The 20,405-nt window shown below is 41.7% G+C and overlaps 1 protein-coding gene across 1 annotated transcript in view; it reads left to right on the forward strand.

The window, feature by feature from the left end:
• The window catches only part of DLEC1 (DLEC1 cilia and flagella associated protein), a 75,371-nt gene that overhangs the window by 20,682 nt on the left and 34,284 nt on the right, over window positions 1–20,405 (forward strand). Inside the window, exons 7-10 of the mRNA XM_020285457.2 lie at window positions 13,120–13,207; window positions 13,851–14,024; window positions 14,814–14,950; window positions 16,645–16,737. Of these exons, the coding sequence (XP_020141046.2) occupies window positions 13,120–13,207; window positions 13,851–14,024; window positions 14,814–14,950; window positions 16,645–16,737 (492 nt within the window). The remainder of the gene's footprint in view (window positions 1–13,119; window positions 13,208–13,850; window positions 14,025–14,813; window positions 14,951–16,644; window positions 16,738–20,405) is intronic.

The raw sequence follows: 20,405 nt of genomic DNA on the forward strand, positions 1-20,405 counted from the left end.
GGAGGCTGAGGCAGGAGGATGGCTTGAGCCCAGGAGTTTGAGGTTGCTGTGAGCTAGGCTGATGCCATGGCACTCTAGCCCAGGCAACAGAGTGAGACCCTGTCTCAAAAAAAAAAAAAAAAAAAAAAAAAAGCAAAAACCAAAAACATATGTGTATATTAGGGACACTTTTTTTTTTTTTTTTTGAGACAGAGTCTCACTTTGTTGCCCAGGCTAGAGTGAGTGCCGTGGCGTCAGCCTGGCTCACAGCAACCTCAATCTCCGGGGCTCAGCGATCCTACTGCCTCAGCCTCCCGAGTAGCTGGGACTACAGGCATGCGCCACCATGCCCGGCTAATTTTTTGTATATATATTTTTAGTTGGTCAATTAATTTCTTTCTATTTTTGGTAGAGACGGGGTCTCGCTCAGGCTGGTTTCGAACTCCTGACCTTGAGCAATCCGCCCGCCTCGGCCTCCCAAAGTGCTAGGATTACAGGCGTGAGCCACCACGCCCGGCCTAGGGACACTTATGGTTAGGGCCATCTACCAAAAATGAAAATTCTGGGACTGAAATTAAGTAGAAGAGCTTAACAGCAGATCAGACACAGATGAAGAGAATACTGGCACATAGGTCAGTAGAAATTATCCAGGCTGAAGCATAAAGAGAAAAAAGATGGAAACATAACAGAAAAGAGCATTTTTAAAAATAAGACATAGTAAATAGGTCGGTTGCGTAATTGAAATCCCAGAAAGAGAAAAGCGACAAAATGGGACAGAAATAATACTTGAAGAGATAATGGATGAGAATGATCCCAAAAGAATGAAGACTATCAAGCCATAGAGTAAAGCACTAGCAACCCTAAGCAGAATAAAATAAAAGAAAATCATATCTAGGCACATTATTGTAAATTTATTCTATAAGCCAAAGGAAACAAAATTTTAAAGCATCTAGGGAAAAGGACCCACTGCCTTCTAACAGACGCTAGAAAATTTTCAAATGTAAAGTTCAAAGTGATGAAAGAAATAACTTTCAATCCATAATTCTAAACCTACTAAAAATATTTTTCAAAAATGAGGATGAAATGAAGATATTTTCAGATAAACAAAAACTGAAATAGGCCAGGCGCAGTGGCTCTTGCCTATAATCCTAACACTCTGGGAGGCCAAGGCAGGAGGATTGCTCGAGGTCACGAATTTGAGACCAGCCTGAGCAAAAGTGAGACCCCATCTCTACTAAAAATAGAAGAAATTGGCTGGATAACTAAAAATATATAGAAAAATACCCCTGAAATAATTTATCACCAGAAGACTTGTACCAAAGAAAAAATGATACCATATAGAAGCAGAGAAATGTAGGAAGGAATGAAAAGCAACAGTAAATGTAAGTTTGTGGAGAAACAGAAATTAACTGTATAAAATAATCATTATAATAATGTAGTGTGCTATTTAAAATATAGGTAAAGTTAAAGGCACGAAAACTGACCCCCCCAAAGTGGGTGGGGTTAGTGGAATTAAAGTGTTCTAAGATCCTTGGATTATCTTTAAAGTGTATAAGTGCTAATTTATACAACTTTAATAATTCAAGGCTACAGTCAGTCCTGCATATTCGTGGGTTTTGCATCCATGCGTTCACTCATTCATCCTTGCATTCACCAACCACAATTGAAAATATTTAGAAAAGAAAAACTCCACAAAGTTCTAAAAGGCAAAAACTTGAATTTGCAATGCAGAATACTACATAGAATCTATGAGAATGAAGTGATATGTACCGTCTATGTATCACTTCATTATATACATAGATATGTACACATGGAGAATGTACTTAGGTCATATGTAAATACTACACCATTTTATATCAGGAACTTGAGCATCCTCGGATTTTAGTATCCTTGGGAGGTCCTGGAGCCAATCCCCCACAGATATGACTGTACCTGTTGTTATCTGTAGGGTAATCACTAATCAAATAGTAAAATAATATAAAAGTAACAAACTCATAGAGGGAGAAGTGGATTTTATAAAATTCTTGTTTAATTTAATAGAAGGCAAGAAAGGATAGAAAAAGGAACATGACTGGTAGTACAAATAGAAAATAAATAATAAGATGGTAGATTTAAACCTAAATTTGTCAGTAATTACATGAAATGTGAATGGATTCCATACTCCCATTAAAAGAGAAGGGTCATTAGACCAGGTAGAAAAACAAAAATCACTAAACGCTGCTTATATAAGATGACCTTAAAAGTAAGGATACAAAAAGATTGAACATAGAAGAATGGAAAAAGATATAGCAGACAAACTTTAACCAAAAGACAATTCATATGGCTATACTAATATCAGAGAAAGTAGACTTTAAGGCAAGAAGCATTAATAAATAATATTAATAGATTTCATACTGATCAAAAGTTGAAAACCCCATCTAAAAGATACAACTATTTAAATCCATATACACTAATGACTTAGCCTCAAAATATATAAGCAAAATTGTACAAGACTAGAAGGAAAACAAATACAATAACAAACACGTAGGAGATTTTAACATTCTTTTGAAACTTAAAGAACAAGTAGACAAAAAAGTCAGTAAAGATGTAGAAGAATTGACAATATAATTAACAAACTGTACCTAATTGAGTTACATATAAAACACTGCACTCAGCAATTGCAGTACATATTTTCCTTTCAAAGTGCACATGAAACACCAAAAATATCTGTGTGCTGGGTCATAGACAATTATCAGAAATTTCAAAGTATTGAAAACATATAGAGTTCTAACCCAGTGAACTTAGTATGGAAAACAATAACAAAAATATAACTAGAAACTCCCCATATATTTGGGAATTAAGCAATTCATTTCTAAGCCATAAGTCAAAGAAGAAATCATAATGGATAATGATTAATTTAAAATGATACATCAAGGCTTGTAGGATGCAGCTAAATCCATGCTTACAGAAAAGTATATAAACTTATATTTACACATTAGAAAATAAATAGGCTGGGTGCGGTGGCTCACGCCTGTAATCCTAGCACTCTGAGAGGCCCAGGTGGGAGGATCGCTCAATGTCAGGAGTTCGAAACCAGCCTGAGCAAGAGCGAGACCCCATCGCTACTAAAAATAGAAAGAAATTAATTGGCCAACTAATAAATATAGAAAAAAAATTAGCCGGGCATGGTGGTGTATGCCTGTAGTCCCAGCTACTTGGGAGGCTGAGGCAGGAGGATTGCTTGAACTCAGGAGTTTGAGGTTGCTGTGAACTAGGCTGATTCCATGGCACTCACTCTAGCCTGGGCAACAAAGTTAAGACTGTGTCTCAAAAAAAAAAAAAAAAAGAAAGAAAAGAAAAGAAATAGTCTGAAAATCAGTTCTCTAGGTATACATCTCAAAAATTAGAAAAGAATAGTAAATTAAACCCAGAGAAGCTGAAAGGAAGGAAATAATAAAGACAAGAAAAGACTTTAATAAAATAGAAAACAAATGTATAGTAGTATTGTCAAAGCCCAAAGTCAAAGATTAATAAAACTGATAAATCCCTGGCAAAATTGATCCAAAGAGAAAAGAGAGAGGTACAAATCACCAATATCAGAGAGAAAGAAGACATCATTACCGATCCTACAGACATTAAAAGATAACAAGAGGTTTAGGAACAAACCTCCTATGCTTAGAAATTTGAATAGGTAGATGACATAGGAAAATTTCCAGGAAGGTACAATGTATAAAACAGATACAATATAAGAAGAGATAAAATATTGGAACAATCCTACATTATGACACTGAATCTATAATTTAAAACCTCATAATGTTCTAAAATTAAATTGTGGTGATAGTTGAACAATCTGTGAATATACTAAACACCATTGAATTATATATACACTTTAAATGGGCAAATTGTATGGCATGTGAATTATATTTCAATAAATCTCTTTAAAAACAACAACAGTAAAAAAAAAAAAAAACTTCCCACAAATAATTTCAGGCTCCAGTGAATCCTTTGTAATAAAATAAGAAATGCAACAATCTTACACAAACTCTTACAGAGAATAGAAAAAGGGAACACAACCCAACATATTTTATAAGACAAGCATAATCTTGATTTAAAAATCTGAAAAAATTATTATTTTTTCAGGCTAAACTTTGTCATGGGCAGAATTGTAGAATTCCTTGACAAAATGTTAGCAAACTGAGTTCAGCTTTATGTAAAAATGATAAACATCTCAACCAACACCACATTAACACAATAAAGAAGAGAACTCATATGGATTTAATAGGTGGAGATAAAATTCAATATCTATTCTTGATTTAAAAAGAAACAAAAACCTCTTTTTTTATGTTATATATATATATTTAGGGCCTTGAAGACAGTCTTATCATGGCTGATCACTTAGGGGCCTGCGGAGGCCAAAGAAAAAAAACAAAACCTCTTAGAAGACCTCGTATAGCCGAAGCAACCTTAAGCCAAAAGAACAAATCGGGAAACATCACTTTACCAGATTTCAAGCTATACAGCAAGGCTATAGCAAACAAAACATCATGAAACTGGCACAAGAACAGAGACATAGACCAATGGAACAGAACTGAAAACCCAGATATAAAACCATCCTGATATTGCCACTGATCTTTGACAAAGCAGAGAAAAACATACACTGGGGAAAACAATCCCTATTCAATAAATGGTGCTGGGAAAATTGGATAGCCACATGTAGAAAACTGAAACAAGATCCACACCTCTCAGCACTCACAAAATCAACTCATGATGGGTAACAGGCTTAACCTAAGGTATGAAACGGTAAGAATTCTAGGAAAAAATGTTGTAAAAACTCTTATAGACATTGGCCTAGGCAAAGAATTTATGAAGAAGACACCCAAAGCAATCACAGCAACAACAAAAATAAATAAATGGGACTTGATTAAATTAAAAGGCTTCTGCACAGCCAAGGAAACAATCATTAGAACAAATAGACAACCTATAGAATGGGAGAAAATATTTGTGTGATATATATCTGATAATGGGATGATAACTAGAATCTATAAAGAACTCAAGCAAATTAGCAAGAAAAAAAATCAAACAACTCCATTACAAAGTGGACAAAACACATGAACAGAAACTTTTCGAAAGAAGATAGACCAATGGCCAAAACACATATGAAAAAATGCTCAACATCTCTAATCATCAGGGAAAGGCAAATCAAAACCACATTGATATCACTTAACTCCAGTGAGAATGGCTTTTATCAAAAAGTCCCCAAATAACAAATGTTGGTGTGAATACAGAGAGCTAGGAACACTCATGCACTATTGGTGGGACTGCAAACTAGTACAACCTCTGTGGAAAGCAATATAGAAATACCTGAAAGAAATAATAAATGTAGAGCTACTATTTGATCCAGCAGTCACACTACTGGATATTTACCCAAAGGGGAAAAAAAAGACATTCTATAAAAATGACACCTGCACTCAGATATTTATAGCAGCACAATTCACAATTGCAAAGATATGGAAACAACCCAAGTGCCAAATGTGGTATATGTATACCATGGATTACTACTCAGCCATAAAAAATGGTGAATACCTCTTGTATTAACCTGGATGAAACTGGAGACCATTCTTCTAAGTGAAGTATCACAAGAACGGAAAAATAAGCACCACATGCACTCACCATTAAATTGGAACTAAACAATCGACACTTATGTGTACGTATGGAAATAACATTCATCGGAAATCAGGCAGGTAGGAAGAGGGGAGGAGGGGATGGGTAAATTCACACCTAACAGGCACAATGTGCAGTATCTAGGGGATGGGCACACTTATAATGACTTTGACTCAAATAGTACAAAAACAATTTTGTAACCAAAACAATTTATACCCCCATAATATTATGAAATAATATTTAAGCAAAATTTAGTCCATTTTTAAAAAAGAATACAAAAATCCCATTAAAGCATCACCAGGTTATGTTGTTAAATAGCATAGTTAATTGTCCAGCTCTGCATATAGGATAATCAATGATAAAGAATAAAATAAAAAAGAATAGTAAAAAAAAAAAAATCTTAGCAAACTAGAAACAGAAATACCTGACTGGGTGTGGTAGCTCATGCCTGTAATCCTGGCAGAGTGAGACTCTGTGTCAAAAGAGAAAAAAATAAATAAAAATAAAAAACAATACCTTTTATAATTTTATAAAATGTACCTACAAATATCAAACTGTCATTATTCATAGATGACATGATTGTGTATCTAAAAAATCCAAATGAATCTACAGATAACTTATTGGAATTAATAATTTAGTAAAAGTCTTTTGATATATAGTCAATATGCAAAAATTAATTTTATTCCTATGTACCAGATAAAATTATTATAAAATGAATTTAAAACATAATACTATTTACTATGCATAAAATCAAATTTAGGACTATATTTAAATAAATATGTACAAGACTTTGATGGAAAACAAAAAATACAATTGAAAGAAATTAAAGGAGACCCAAATAGATGGGTAAATATACCCAGTTTTGTGCTGGAGCCAAGTTATATTAGCCTGTGAGAGCTGACCATGCACATCTCTTCCCAACTCCAAGCTCAGTGATATATATCACACCATGGAAATTGGAAGCACCACCAAATCAGGGCTTTCCCCTACTCACAATAGTCAGTTGTTAAACATTTGCTAGCTCACTACTGAAAAACTCATTAATAGGGAGATGTTGTCAAAGAATAATTCACCCCTATTGCTTAGAGGTATGCAAGGTTCTAGAAGAGCATGTTAGACCAGAAATATCGCTGTGCTGTTTTTAGAAAATGCAATCTGTCACAGTCTATTATATGATTGACTTACATCTAGTGATATCTCTTAGCAATGCAGTTGGGCATATAACTGTGTATATAACAGTTATTTACCCAGTTAAACTGTAAAGTTTAAGGATAAAAACATTTTCCAATTTTCATAGTCTTTAAAAATTTATATTCTACGAATCCTTTCTGAGGAAGCTCCCAGGGAACATGATCCCTCATAGAAGTGAATAAACCAAGAAAGAGGAAGGCAGGGAATGGGGAAACAAAAACCCAATATAGAAGAAAGGTGAAGGAAATCCCCAGGTTAATCATTGTTAAGGGATTTTGCACTTATTATAGTATTGCTGCAAAATAAATTACCCCAAAGCTTAGCAACTTGAAACAACCATTTTATCATGCTTACAGATTCTTTGGGTGAGAGATTTAGACAGGGTGCAATGGGAATGGCTTGTTCCAACAACGTTTGCTGCCATAGCTGGAAAGAATCAGTGTTGATGAGTAACATGAAATTGGGGGCTGGAATTATCTGAGGCATTTCACTCACGTGGCAGTTGGTGCTGGTTGTAGCTAGGCAGCTAAGGCTTTCTGCCAGAGTTCCTACGCATGGCTTCTCTGTATAGCCTGAGCTTCCTCACAGTATGGTGGCCTCACAGTAATCAGACTTTTTACATGACAGCTCAAAATGAGTATCTGAGCTTCTCAGTGACTATCTTAGCAAGCAAGATGGAAGCTGCATCACTTTTTACAACCTGACATTGCAAGTTACACAACACTACTTCCTCTGCATGCTGTAGGTTGCAAGCAGTCATTAAGGTTGGCCCAGGTTCAAGGGGAAAATACATAGACTTTCTCTCTTATTGAGAGGGGTGTCAAAGAACTTATAGATGTGTCCTAAAACTGCTGCAGGACCCAAAGGCAATCACAGCAGCAACAAAAATAAATAAATGGGACATGATCAAACTAAAAAGCTTCTGCACAGCCAAAGAAACAGTCATGAAAGTGAACAGACAACCTACAGAATGGGAGAAAATTTTTGCATCCTACGCATCTGATAAGGGGCTGATAACTAGAATATACTTAGAACTCACAAAAATCAGCAAGAAATAATCAAATAACCCTATTAAAAAGTGGGCAAAGGACTTGAACAGAAACTTTTCTAAAGAAGACAGAAGAATGGCCAACAAACATATGAAAAAAATGCTCAACATCTCTAATCATCAGGGAAATGCAAATCAAAACAATGAGATATCACTTAACTCCAGTGAGAATGGCCTTTATCAAAAAGTCTCCAAACAATAGATGCTGGTGTGGATGCAGAGAGAGAGGAACACTCCTACACTGCTGGTGGGACTGCAAACTAGTTCAACCTCTGTGGAAAGCAATATGGAGATACCTTAAAGCGATACAAGTGAATCTACCATTTGATCCAGCAATCCCATTACTGGGCATCTACCCAAAAGATCCAATGACACTACAAAAAAGACACCTGCACTCGAATGTTTATAGCAGCACAATTCATAATTGCAAGGCTGTGGAAACAGCCCAAGTGTCCATCAATCCAAGAATGGATTAATAAAATGTGGTATATGTATACCGTGGAAACAACGGTGATATAGCACATCTTATATTTTCCTGGTTAGAGCTGGAACCCATACTACTAAATGAAGTATCCCAAGAATGGAAAAACAAGCACCACATATACTCACCAGCAAATTGGTATTAACTGAACAGCACGTAAGTGGACACATAGGTACTACAGTAATAGGGTATTGGGCAGGGGGGAGGGGGGCGGGTATATACATACATAATGAGTGAGATGTGCACCATCTGGGGGATGGTCATGCTGGAGACTCAGACTTGTGGGGGGAGGGAGGAAAGGGCATTTATTGAAACCTTAAAATCTGTACCCCCATAATATGCTGAAATAAAAAAAAAAAAGAACAAGAGCTGATAAGAGGACACAAAAACAACAGCGTAGCCTGTTCCTGCAAGCAATGCCACCTATTGACAGGGAGGACATCCTGCCCAAGTGCCCATCAATCCAAGAATGGATGAATAAAATGTGGTATATGTATACCATGGAGTACTATTCAGCTCTAAGAAACAACGGGTATATATAGCACATCTTATATTTTCCTGGTTAGAACTGGAACCCATACTATTAAGTGAAGTATTCCAAGAATGGAAAAACAAGCACCACATATACTCACCAGCAAATTGGTATTAACTGAACAGCACCTAAGTGGACACAGAGGTACTACAGTAATAGGGTATTGGGCAGGGGGGAGGGGGGCGGGTATATACATACATAATGAGTGAGATGTGCACCATCCGGGGGATGGTCATGCTGGAAACTCAGACTTGTGGGGGGAGGGAGGAAAGGGCATTTATTGAAACCTTAAAATCTGTACCCCCATAATATGCTGAAATTAAAAAAAAAAACTGCTGCAGGGGTTGTCCTGTATGATAACTTAGCAATAGGTGCAATGGGCAACTATCTAAGATCACATGAGGTCAGATGGCTCTAGGAGAGGTTTATTTATAGAGGTGGTTTTTTTTTTTTTTTTTTTTTTGAGACAAAGTCTCACTTTGTTGCCCATGCTAGAGTGAGTGCCGTGGCTCACAGCAACCTCAAACTCCTGGGCTCAAGCGATCCTACTGCCTCAGCCTCCTGAGTAGCTGGGACTTCAGGCATGAGCCACCATGCCTGGCTAATTTTTTCTATATATATTAGTTGACCAATTAATTTCTTTCTATTTATAGTAGAGATGGGGTCTCGCTGTTGCTCAGGCTGGTTTCGAACTCCTGACCTCGAGCAATCCGCCCGCCTCGGCCTCCCAGAGTGCTAGGATTACAGGCGTGAGCCACCGCACCCGGCCTATTTATAGAGGTGATATTGATAAGAATCCCTTATACATCTGGATATAGGGGGAAGAGATTTATAGATTGTAGAGGGACTGAATGATTGATAAGTACATAGCTAACAAAATAATTAGTTGATCATTAACTCCAGGAAAACCAAAAATTGTACAGAGGAGGGAAGGGAATTATAGTTTACCTCCTGCTCAGCTGTGAATAGCCTTTACTTAGTAACTCTAATATGAACATGAATTACTAATCTAACCAGTAGTATGACATAGCCGTATTGGGCAGATGGGTAAAGGAAGGCGTGTCATACGGCAAGTTGGACGTGGAAGAGCAGGGAGTGAATAGCCATATCACCCATCCATAATTAATGCCTAAACCTGAACAACAAGTAGTATGCTATTTGCAGACATGGACATAAATACCAAAATAACTGCTAAAGGAGGAACAAGTGTTTGCCTTTGAGGCGTGGGCAATGCAGGGTAGGGGTGGGGGGGGAAAGGGCAAGATTTCTTTTTTCAAAGCCTTATAGAAGTCTCTGGCTCTTTAAACTATGTGGCTGTCTAACTTTGATGAAAATAACTTTTTAGAAAAAAGCTTGCCACAAGAAGTAATACTAGGCCCAGATCATTTTATGGGTATATACTGCCAAGCATGCAAACTAATCCCTATTTTATATAAACTGTTTCAGAGACTTGGAAAAGAGGGGGAATGTGCCTTTGTTATTAGGTAATGAGCTTAATTACCTTGACACCAAATAAAAAACACAAGCCAGTCTTGCTTAAGAACATGCAGAAATACTAGGTACAAAACAGTAAACCACATCAAACAGGAAAAAACAAAAAACAAAAAACAGACACACATACACACAGAGCAAATTATGTGTAACCCAGGAATCCAAGGAATGTCTTCACAGTGGGCCTTGAGTTGGCAGTTGGCTGCCCTGAACCTATCATTTTTTTCCTCCAAGGCTTCCAATGCTGTTAAGGAAAGCCAGCCCCCGCCACAATCTTCATAATTATCACTGCCCCAAACCTTGCAGTCACCGAAGCTACCATGTGTTCCACTGCCTGACCTTTCACCTGCACCTCATTTCAGCTGCCCACTAGGAAAAGCCCTAGTAATCATGATGTCAGCATACCAGGTCCTCACGCCCTACTTCCCGGCAGCTAGAGTTCTGACAGCCACCATGCTGGTGAGCAAGCCAATTCCAGCACCGCATCCTAAGGGTCTGCTATTTTAGGACCTCTCCGATGCCAGCTGTCATAGCCTAAGTTTCCTGTAAAGCAGCCCCTGAGGGGATCGTACTGTGTGCTAGCATATACAGTTCCGGTGGGGAGCGGGAAAGGGGAAGGAAGGAGGGAAAGCCAATATGAGAATGTATTAGTGAGCTGACTGCCATTAAGTGCAAGTGATTAGTTCGTCTCGTGGGACATTCTCTAAGAAGTCCTATAAACCGCTGGCTCCTGCCTTTCATTGGTTGGAGATTTGCTGAGTGTGGCTGGAACAAGGCTCCCGTGAGGCTGCCTCAGCCGACATGAGGAGCAAGTGCTGCTGGGAGCACCTTGATCTGTAAGACAGCAGTGGCTAGAAGTAGCTTCACGACCAAGGCAACAGCGCATACTCTTGTTAGGGCTGGTCCATGCACATGTGCAGAACTGAAGGTACGAAACTGAGTTTAGCCAGTGAATTTAAGTGGCTAAAAATAGATTTTAAAAAATAATAATAATAAACAAATAAAAAAATGAGTTTAGTATTCTTTCCATATGGAAGATAACTTAATCCCCACTCTATACCCCAAACAAAACACTTTCCAGCAAAGATCTCAAGGCAAAATGAGCAGCATTTTTAGAAGAAAATATAGGAGGTATGGAAAGATTTCCTGAAACTGAAACATGAACCATAAAAGATTGGTAAATTTTCTATTAAAGTTTTGGAAACTACATCAAAAGGCAATACAAGTTTACAAACTTAGAGATGTTTAGAACATATACCTTAAAGAATTAGTATCCAGAATATGTGGAGAACTCCTACAAGTCAACAAGAAAAAGACAAACTACACAATGGCAGATGGTAAAATGATAGGAATGGACGACTCACAGAAGAGGAAACCCAAATGCAAATAAACATATGAAAAGATGCTCACCGACATTAACGATGGAGAAACGAACATTAAAACCACAATATGGGCCTGGTTCACAGATGCGTAGATGCAATGCAATGTGTTATGCTGGCCAAAAGTGGACTTAAATGCTGATTTAGGAATACAAACCTACGAATAAAAACGTGAGGACATACATAGATTTTTATGTGATGGCGAGCTGGCTCAGGACTTCAACTACATTTGTGATGTTTTAGTTCTTAAGCTGGGTGATGGACGGCTTTTGTCATGTTATCATTTATACATTTTTTTAAGTATAAACTTTCACGAAATATGAGCTAGGCACTGTGCTGGGTGCTGTTGGAGGGTTAGTTCCTGGCCACATCGCTAGGGGTCTCCCAGTCCGGGGTAGAGGGAAGAGAAAGTGGAGAGAAGAGAAAGGGGTCTAAGGTGGGGTGAGTGATGGAGAGAGAACCAGTTGCAACCCCGGCATCCGGGTGTCCATCACGCCCCTGGACTGGGACCGTGGGCAGAATGGCTCAGAGGGTTGTGTGGGGAAGAAGGCGGTAAGTAAGAGGCGACATGGGCAAAACTTTGGAGCCAGACATCCTGGGATCAAACCTCAATACTTTCGCTTACCAGCTAAGGTGACTCTTTGAGCTTTCTTCCACTGGGATAAAGAGACAGTTCCCGCCTTTTCTGGTGGCTGTGAGGTTGAGGAGACACAGAGCAGGTGCTCTGGATATAGTAGTGGGTATTTTATTTGTTTATTTTTTTGAGACAGAGTCTCACTGTGTTGCCCATGCTCGAGTACCGTGGTGTCAGCCTAGCTCACAGCAACCTCAAACTCCTGGGCTCAAGCAATCCTCCTGCCTCAGCCTCCCGAGTAGCTGGGACTACAGGGATGCATCACCATGGCCAGCTTATTTTTTCTGTATATTTTTAGTTGTCTGGCTAATTTCTTTCTATTTTTCGTAGAAAAGGCGTCTCACTCTTGCTCAGGCTGGTCTAGAACTCCCGACCTCAAGTGATCATCCCTCCTTGGTCTCCCAGAGTGCTAGGATTATAGGCATGAGCCTCTGCGCCTGGCCTACTAGTGGGTATTTTAAACATCAGTACAAAGAATAGGTCAGATCTATTCCCACTTCCATTTTTACCGTGTATTTTATTTTTTGCTATAGAGACCTTCTGAGACAGACAAAAGTAGATAGAACTGCATAATGAACCCCTAAGTGCCCCTCAGCCAGCTCCAACCGTTACTGGCACGTGGTCGGGCTTATTTCACTCGTACCCCTACCCTCTTCCCATGTTACTTAAAATCAATCCCGGACACCGTATTGTCTCATGCACAGAGGTTGCTGTCTGAAAGTGATCACCTTTACCTTTGAACAGATGGTCATCGCGCTGCAGAACACCACCTCGACCAGCCGCTACCTGCGAGTCCTCCCACCTTCCACCCCGCACTTCGCTCTGGGGTTGGGTGAGTTCGGTGTGGTAGTTGTCTAGACTGCTTCAGATTTATTTGCTGGGCTTGCCGCCAGTCACTGGCCCACCTGGCCCTCCGCTGACTCCCGCTGTGTCCCGCAGTGGTCCCTGAGGCCCCTCACGCTCAGCTGGCCGTGAGTCTCAGCGTGTTGACAGCTCCTTTCTCCTGCTCGCTGGGCACTGGCTCTGCCGTCTCCCCACCCCTCGTGCTGCCACGGCCCTCGGTCCGGCCTTGCTTATTCCTTGCTTAACCCCCTGCAGCAGGCTCCCTGCCAGCCTTCCTGTCTCCATGTCACAGTGTTTGTCTCAAGAAGAACTGTGATCATGTCACCCTTGCTCAGAAATCTCCAAGGGCTCTCTGCTGCCCTCAAATAAATTCTTAGCCATAGGGCCTACCTAACCGTTCCGGGTGGACCGTGTCACTCCCCCGGGGCCCTGGCATTTTAACCTGAGTCCCCCCTTCTCAGCCTGCTCCCCTCGTGTGCATTGGTGGCTCTGCCAGCAGCGTGGCCTCGGCCCGGAAGGCATTTACTCAGAGAGCCAGCCCCAGCCGCAGCTGGTGTCTATAGCAGCTGAGCCCAAGCCCTGGTGGCTAGCTGGTCTCTCGGATCCTCATTTGAGGCCTTTGTCATGCACAGGGATGTTTCCAGGAGAAGGTGGAATGGTAGCTCCTGGAATGACCTGCCAGTACACTGTGCAGTTTGTTCCTGACTGCCTTGGGGATTTCGATGACTTTATTTTAGTCGAGACCCAGTCAGCCCACACGCTCCTGATCCCCCTGCAGGCCCGGAGGCCACCCCCGGTGCTGACATGTGAGTGTGCGCTATAACTTCCTGTGGCTTCGGGTAAGACTGGAGAGTCCCCATAAGGACGGCCTGCCTCTCAGGTCCCCTTTGTGGCAGCACACAGCTTGGTCCTCTTGGGCAGGGGCCCTGGGTCCTGAGGATGAACTGCTAGCGGCTTCTGCAGTCTTCCACAGTGTCAGGCCATAATTGTTCTGCTTGCTTTTGGGTCTTCCTAGTGGAGGTTGCCTTACGGCAGGGGAGGAGGCCAGCAGTCCCTCTAACCAACATAGATTTTGCTAGCTGTGGACACCTCCAAATGGGCCCATGCCACACCAGGCAAGGAAGAAATGCCTGGACACCCCGAAGAGCCCTCAGCAGATGTTATTTCTTATAGCTATAGGTGTGAGCTTCCTTTAAAAGCTGGCTTCGGCTGAGCTCTTTTTGTTACAAGCTTCTTTGGCTGGGCACAGGCTGGGAGTTGGATTTCTGACCCCTTCACTTCTGCCACAGCCTGATGGCCATGTGGGTGGCCCTAGCTGAGGCTCGAGTCCACATGGGCACTGACTCCTGCTGCTGTAGCCAGGAGTGGATAGAGAGTCCCATGCGCTACTGCCATGGGACCCAGCAGCAGCCCAGGAAGAGGCCAAGTGGGTGCGGAAGTCAGGGCATGTCCCCACTCATCCTCTCTGCTCAGGGTGCTGGGCTGGCCCTCCCACAGCTGCCCTGAGCTCTGGCGGGACCTCAGGAGAACCATGATAGCAAGGCCTCTTCAGCATGTCCTGTTGTTTTCTTGTACATCTTTTCCTGTGGCTACAGTGTCACCCGTGTTGGACTGTGGTTACTGCCTCATTGGGGGAGTAAAGCTGACCAGATTCATCTGCAAAAATGTGGGCTTCAGTGTTGGCAAGTTCTGCATCATGCCCCAAAAGAGCTGGCCGCCACCAAGTTTCAGGGTGAGTGATCGCAAAGTGCTATCTGAAAAAAGAACAAATCCGTCCAAGGAAATAACCCCCAGACGGACTTACTAGAGTGCACCTATGATTGCAGACACACAGAAAGAGCATGTCGTGACCTCTCTGTGCAACTGCCATCACTCGAACGAGGATGAATGTGTGTGTGGACCAGTGCTGTAGTTCTGGTTATGTTACTAACACCTGCACAACCCTGGGCAGTTGCATTACCTCTCTTTCCCTGCAAATCCTTGCTCAAATGTTACTGCGTTCACTCATTCAGCCCGTTCTTATTGTAGCAAATGTCTGAATATATCAGAGGTTACAAATTGGCAGCTTATTGGCCGAATTCTGCAGGTCTTCATTTGGCACAATGCTTCCAAACATTTGTGAGCCACCATTTGCAAAATAGGGAGATTCACATAAAAGTCTGTATTTCCAATCTCTTTGGAACATTGGAAGATGTGCAGGCCTAGACCAGGACTCACAGTGACCCTGTTGGCCAGGGTGGGGAGGCACGGCCTGTGCACTCTGTTCAGTTTGCCCATCGCCACCCCTCACTCCAAAGCATCCCCAGCACTGAGACCACCCATCATCATGCTCACACTATTACTGCTCTTACAATAGATATATTCCTCTGTACCCACATGTCCAGAAAACAAGCTATAGATCCAGAGGACCACATGTTCCAAGGCAGGCATTTCACTCATTTCTGTTACCTGCCAGGGTCTTGTATGCATGGATTTGTGTCCCTGGCATACAAAGTAGCTTCTTGTATTGGCACTGGGGCTACAGCTCTGCTAACAAGATGGCATCTGCCCTCATGACTCAGGAGCTTATAGCCAGGGGTAGGTGGGGGGTGGAGGCAGGTGCATACACTGGCACCCACCACACAGGGTGCTGTAGTTGAGAAAGGACAACGTGCTTTGGGAGCCCAGGGGAGGGCCTTGTCAGCCCACCGCCTGAGTCAGGCTTTCTCATACACCACCCGCTTTGTGTCCTAAGTACTTGGCGGTGGTATTTCTTGTACATCCTGCCAGCAATCAGATCTTTATATCCATAAAGATCCATGACTTGCTTGCCTTTACCTTCAGAACCTCAACTGGTGCCTGGTGTCTGGTTGTCTTAGTGCACTCAGTGTTGTTATAAAGGAATACCTGAGACTGGGCAATTTCTAAAGAATAAGAGGTTTATTTGGCTCACAGTTCTGCAGGCTGTGCAAGAAGCATGGCACTTGCATCTGTATCTGATGACGGCCTCAGGCTGCTTCCACTCCTGGCGGAAGGCAAAGGGGAGCTGGCGTCTGCAGAGACGACGTGGCGAGAGAGGAAGCAAGTGGGGGTGCAGGCTCTTTTTAACAACCAGCTCTTGGGGGAACTAATAGAGTGAGAACTCGCTCACCCCCAAGGGAGGGCATTAATCTCTTCATGAGGGCCCTGCCTCTGTGACCCAAACACACCCCACCTCCAATATTGAGAGTCAAATTTCAACATGAACTTTGGAGGGGATAATCATCCAAACCTTAGCACTGGTGATGGTTGAGTCAACGCTGAACAGATGAGCCTCAGTTGGGCTGGATGATCCTTAACATCCTTTAAATTGCAAAATGGATGTCTGGAGGAGAGAGATTTGTAGTCTGGGCACTGGATTTTATAATTTCTTCTATACTGTTATGTAATCTTATGCTTTTCTTTAAGGCCGTTGCAACTTTTGGCTTTGTTGAGCAACTTCCCTTTGGAATCCTGCCTTCAGTGTTTGAGCTGGCCCCGGGGTATGCCACATTAGTGGAGGTAGGTAATTAGACATTACCATATATATATATTTCATCCTCCTTATGATTGGTCATGGCTATTTCCTCAACTACTTGCATGATTGCATTTGCCTCTATGTCTTTTTTTTTGAGATAGAGTCTCACTTTGTTGCCCAGGCTAGAGTGAGTGCCATGGCGTCAGCCTAGCTCACAGCAACCTCAAACTCCTGGGCTCAAGCAATCCTGCTGCCTCAGCCTCCCGAGTAGCTGGGACTATAGGCATGTGCCACCATGCCCAGCTAATTTTTTCTATATATATTAGTTGGCCAATTAATTTCTTTCTATTTATAGTAGAGACAGGTCTCACTCTTGCTCAGGCTGGTTTTGAACTCCTGCCCTCGAGCAATCCCCCCACCCCGGCCTCCTAGAGTGCTAGGATTACAGGCGTGAGCCACCTCGCCCGGCCTTGCCTCTATGTCTTAAGGACCCAAATGTCCACTCCAATTCCCAGTCCCAGCCTTAGTGGTTTCTGGGTAGGTGTGTATTCTTGCATTCTCTAGGGTGATGTCATTTGATTATCTTATGACCTCTCTTGCAAAGCAATAGCAGACAGTCCAGGTATTACCATCACAATGCCTAAGCATTGCTTGTTCATACCTGTAGCCTGAGAGTCACCTCTACCAACATCTAAGCTGCTTCCACGCTCTTTAATCTCTCCCGGGCCCTCCCTCACCCTACCCCACCCCTCTACTATCTAGAGCAGATCTGGTCTGCAAGGCCCACGCATGGGCCAGGCTTTCTGCCCTCTAGGTGTAGCCCAAGCCTTGTCAGAGCCTTGTTAAGGCTTCAAGGAATTGGGGCTGGTCTTCCCTGGATGCTCCCCTCATCTTATGCTCCTGTGATCCCCAAGGAAAGGAAAAGAGTAGCAGCAGCACTCTTTGGGGAGCAGTGAAGAAGTCAGGGGAAGTTTTCTCCTGTGCATTCCTTGTGTGTTTTGTTTATTGGTTGTTTGGGTTTTTGTTTTTAAATTTATTCATAGTTCCAAATGAGAAACAAATTCACATGATTGGAAATCCAAAAGGTACGTATACACAAACAGCTAGATGCTCCCTTTTACCCCAGTTCCTCAGCCACCCAGAGGCCACACCTGACCAGTTTTCTGAGTGCCCTCCCAGAGATATCCTATGCCTATAAGCAACTGCACGTGTGTTTTTTCTTTCCTTTGTTTCCATTTTTCCCTCATACACAGAGTTGACCGCTTTGAACTCTGTTCTGCACCATGTGTTGTGCATTTAACACTGTATCTCAGAGATCATTCTCATATTTTTTTATAACTGCATAGTATTCCACTCGGTGAATAAGCCATAATTTAGTTCAGCTGTTCCCTACTGATGGGCGTAAAGGTTCTTCCAGATCTCTGGCTATTTCAGCAAATAACTTAAACACACCTCACGCCGTCCCAAGTGTGAATCTACCCATAGGATACAGTCTTTGAAGTGGATTTACTGATTCAGGCGTCTGGCCTCTCACAATTATGATCCATGCTGCCAAAATCCCCGCCAGGTGGATTGTACTAGTTTACATTTCCAACAGCAATATGTAGGGGTGCCTGTTTCCTTACATCCTTGCTAATACAGTGTTACCAAACTTTTTTAAAAAACTGCTATCATGGACATTTTTAAACACATAAAAAAAGTAGAGAGAATAGTTTAATGATCGCTCATGTATTCATTACCCAGCTTCAGTAATTATCAACTCTTGGTCAATCTTATTGCATCTACACCCCTCCATCTCCCTCAACAAGTCCTCCCCCTGCCCTTCCGAGATTATTTTAGAAAGAATCAAAACATAATATAATTGCATTCGTCAGAAGGAAAGTAGACTCCTATCTCTAACTAGATACAAAAAAAAAACCTCAAAATGGATTTAAGACTTAAATGTCTAGCCCTCTGGGAGGCTGAGGCAGGCGGATTGTTTGAGCTCAGGAGTTCGAGACCAGCCTGAGCAAGAGTGAGACCCTGTCTCTACTGAAAAATAGAAAGAAATTATCTGGACAACTAAAAATATATAGAAAAAATTAGCCGGGAATGGCGGTATGTGCTTGCAGTCCCAGCTATTTGGGAGGCTGAGGCAGGAGGATCGCTTGAGCCCAGGAGTTTGAGGTTGCTGTGAGCTAGGCTGATGCCATGGCACTCTAGCCCAGGCAACAGAGTGACACTCTGTCTCAAAAAAAAAAAAAAAAAAAAGACTTAAATGTAAGACTTGAAACTGTAAGACTACTAGAAGAAAACATGGGGGGAAATCTTCATGACATTGGTCTGAGCAATGATTTTTTGGACCTGACCTCAAGAACACCGGCAACAAGAGTGAAAATAGACAAATGGTATCGCATCAAACTAGGAAGCTTTGCACAACCAAGGAAACAATCAACAGAGTGAAGAGACAACCTACAGAATGGGGGAAAATGCCGTATTTGCAAACCATACATCTGATATAAGGTTAATATCCAAAATATATAATGATCTCAAACAACTCAATGCCAAGAAAACAACCTGATTATGAAAATGGGCAAAGGAACCTGAATAGACATTTCTCAAAAGAGGACATACAAATAGCCAACAGGTATATGAAACATGTTCAGCATCATAAATTATTAGGGAAATGCATACTCAAACCACAATGAGAAATCACCTCATACCAATTAGAATGGCTATTACCAAAAAGATGAAAGATAAGTGTGGATGTGGAGAAAAGGGAACCCTTGCACATGGTTGGTAGAGATGTAAATTAGTACAGCCGTTACTAAAACAATATGTAATTTCCTTAAAAAATTATAAATAGAACTACCATATGATCCCATAATCCCACTACTGGGTATATACCCAAAGGAAATTAAAATCAGTATGTTGAAAAGATATCTGCACTCCAATGTTCACTGCAGCATCATTCAAAATAGGCATGATATGAAATCAACTTAAGTGTCTGTTGACAGATAAACAGATAAAGAAAATGTGGTGTCTGTACATAATGGAATACTAGTCAGCCTTACAAAGGAAGGAAATCCTGTCATTTGCAACAGCATGGATCAACCTGGAGGACATTATGCTAAGTGAAATAAGCCAGACACAGAAAGACAAATCCTACATGATCTCACTTATAAAAAATGGACCCCAGGCGGGGCGCGGTGGCTCTCGCCTGTAATCCTAGCACTCTGGGAGGCCGAGGCAGGCGGATCGCTCAAGGTCAAGAGTTCGAAACTGGCCTGAGCAAGAGTGAGACCCCTGTCTCTACTAAAAATAGAAAGACATTAATTGGCCAACTAAAAATATATAGAAAAAATTAGCCGGCCATGGTGGCACATGCCTGTAGTCCCAGCTACTCAGGAGGCCGAGGCAGAAGGATTGCTTGAGCCCAGGAGTTTGAGGTTGCTGTGAGCTAGGCTGATGCCACAGCACTCTAGCCCAGGCAACAGAGTGAGACTCTGTCTCCAAAAAAAAAAAAAGTGGACCCCATAGAAGCAGAGAGTAGGATTGTGGTTGCCAGGGCTTAGGCAAATGGGGAGCTTGGGGAAAAAAATAGAAAAAAAAAAATCATTGTATTTATGACAGCTAACTTTTTGCTCTTTTTTTTTTTTTTTTTTTTTTTTTTTTTTGAGACAGAGTCTCACTTTGTTGTCCAGGCTAGAGTGAGTGCCGTGGCGTCAGCCTG

This window comes from Microcebus murinus, chromosome 1 (genome assembly GCF_040939455.1).
Source record: "Microcebus murinus isolate Inina chromosome 1, M.murinus_Inina_mat1.0, whole genome shotgun sequence".
In the NCBI taxonomy this organism is placed as follows: Eukaryota; Metazoa; Chordata; class Mammalia; order Primates; family Cheirogaleidae; genus Microcebus; species Microcebus murinus.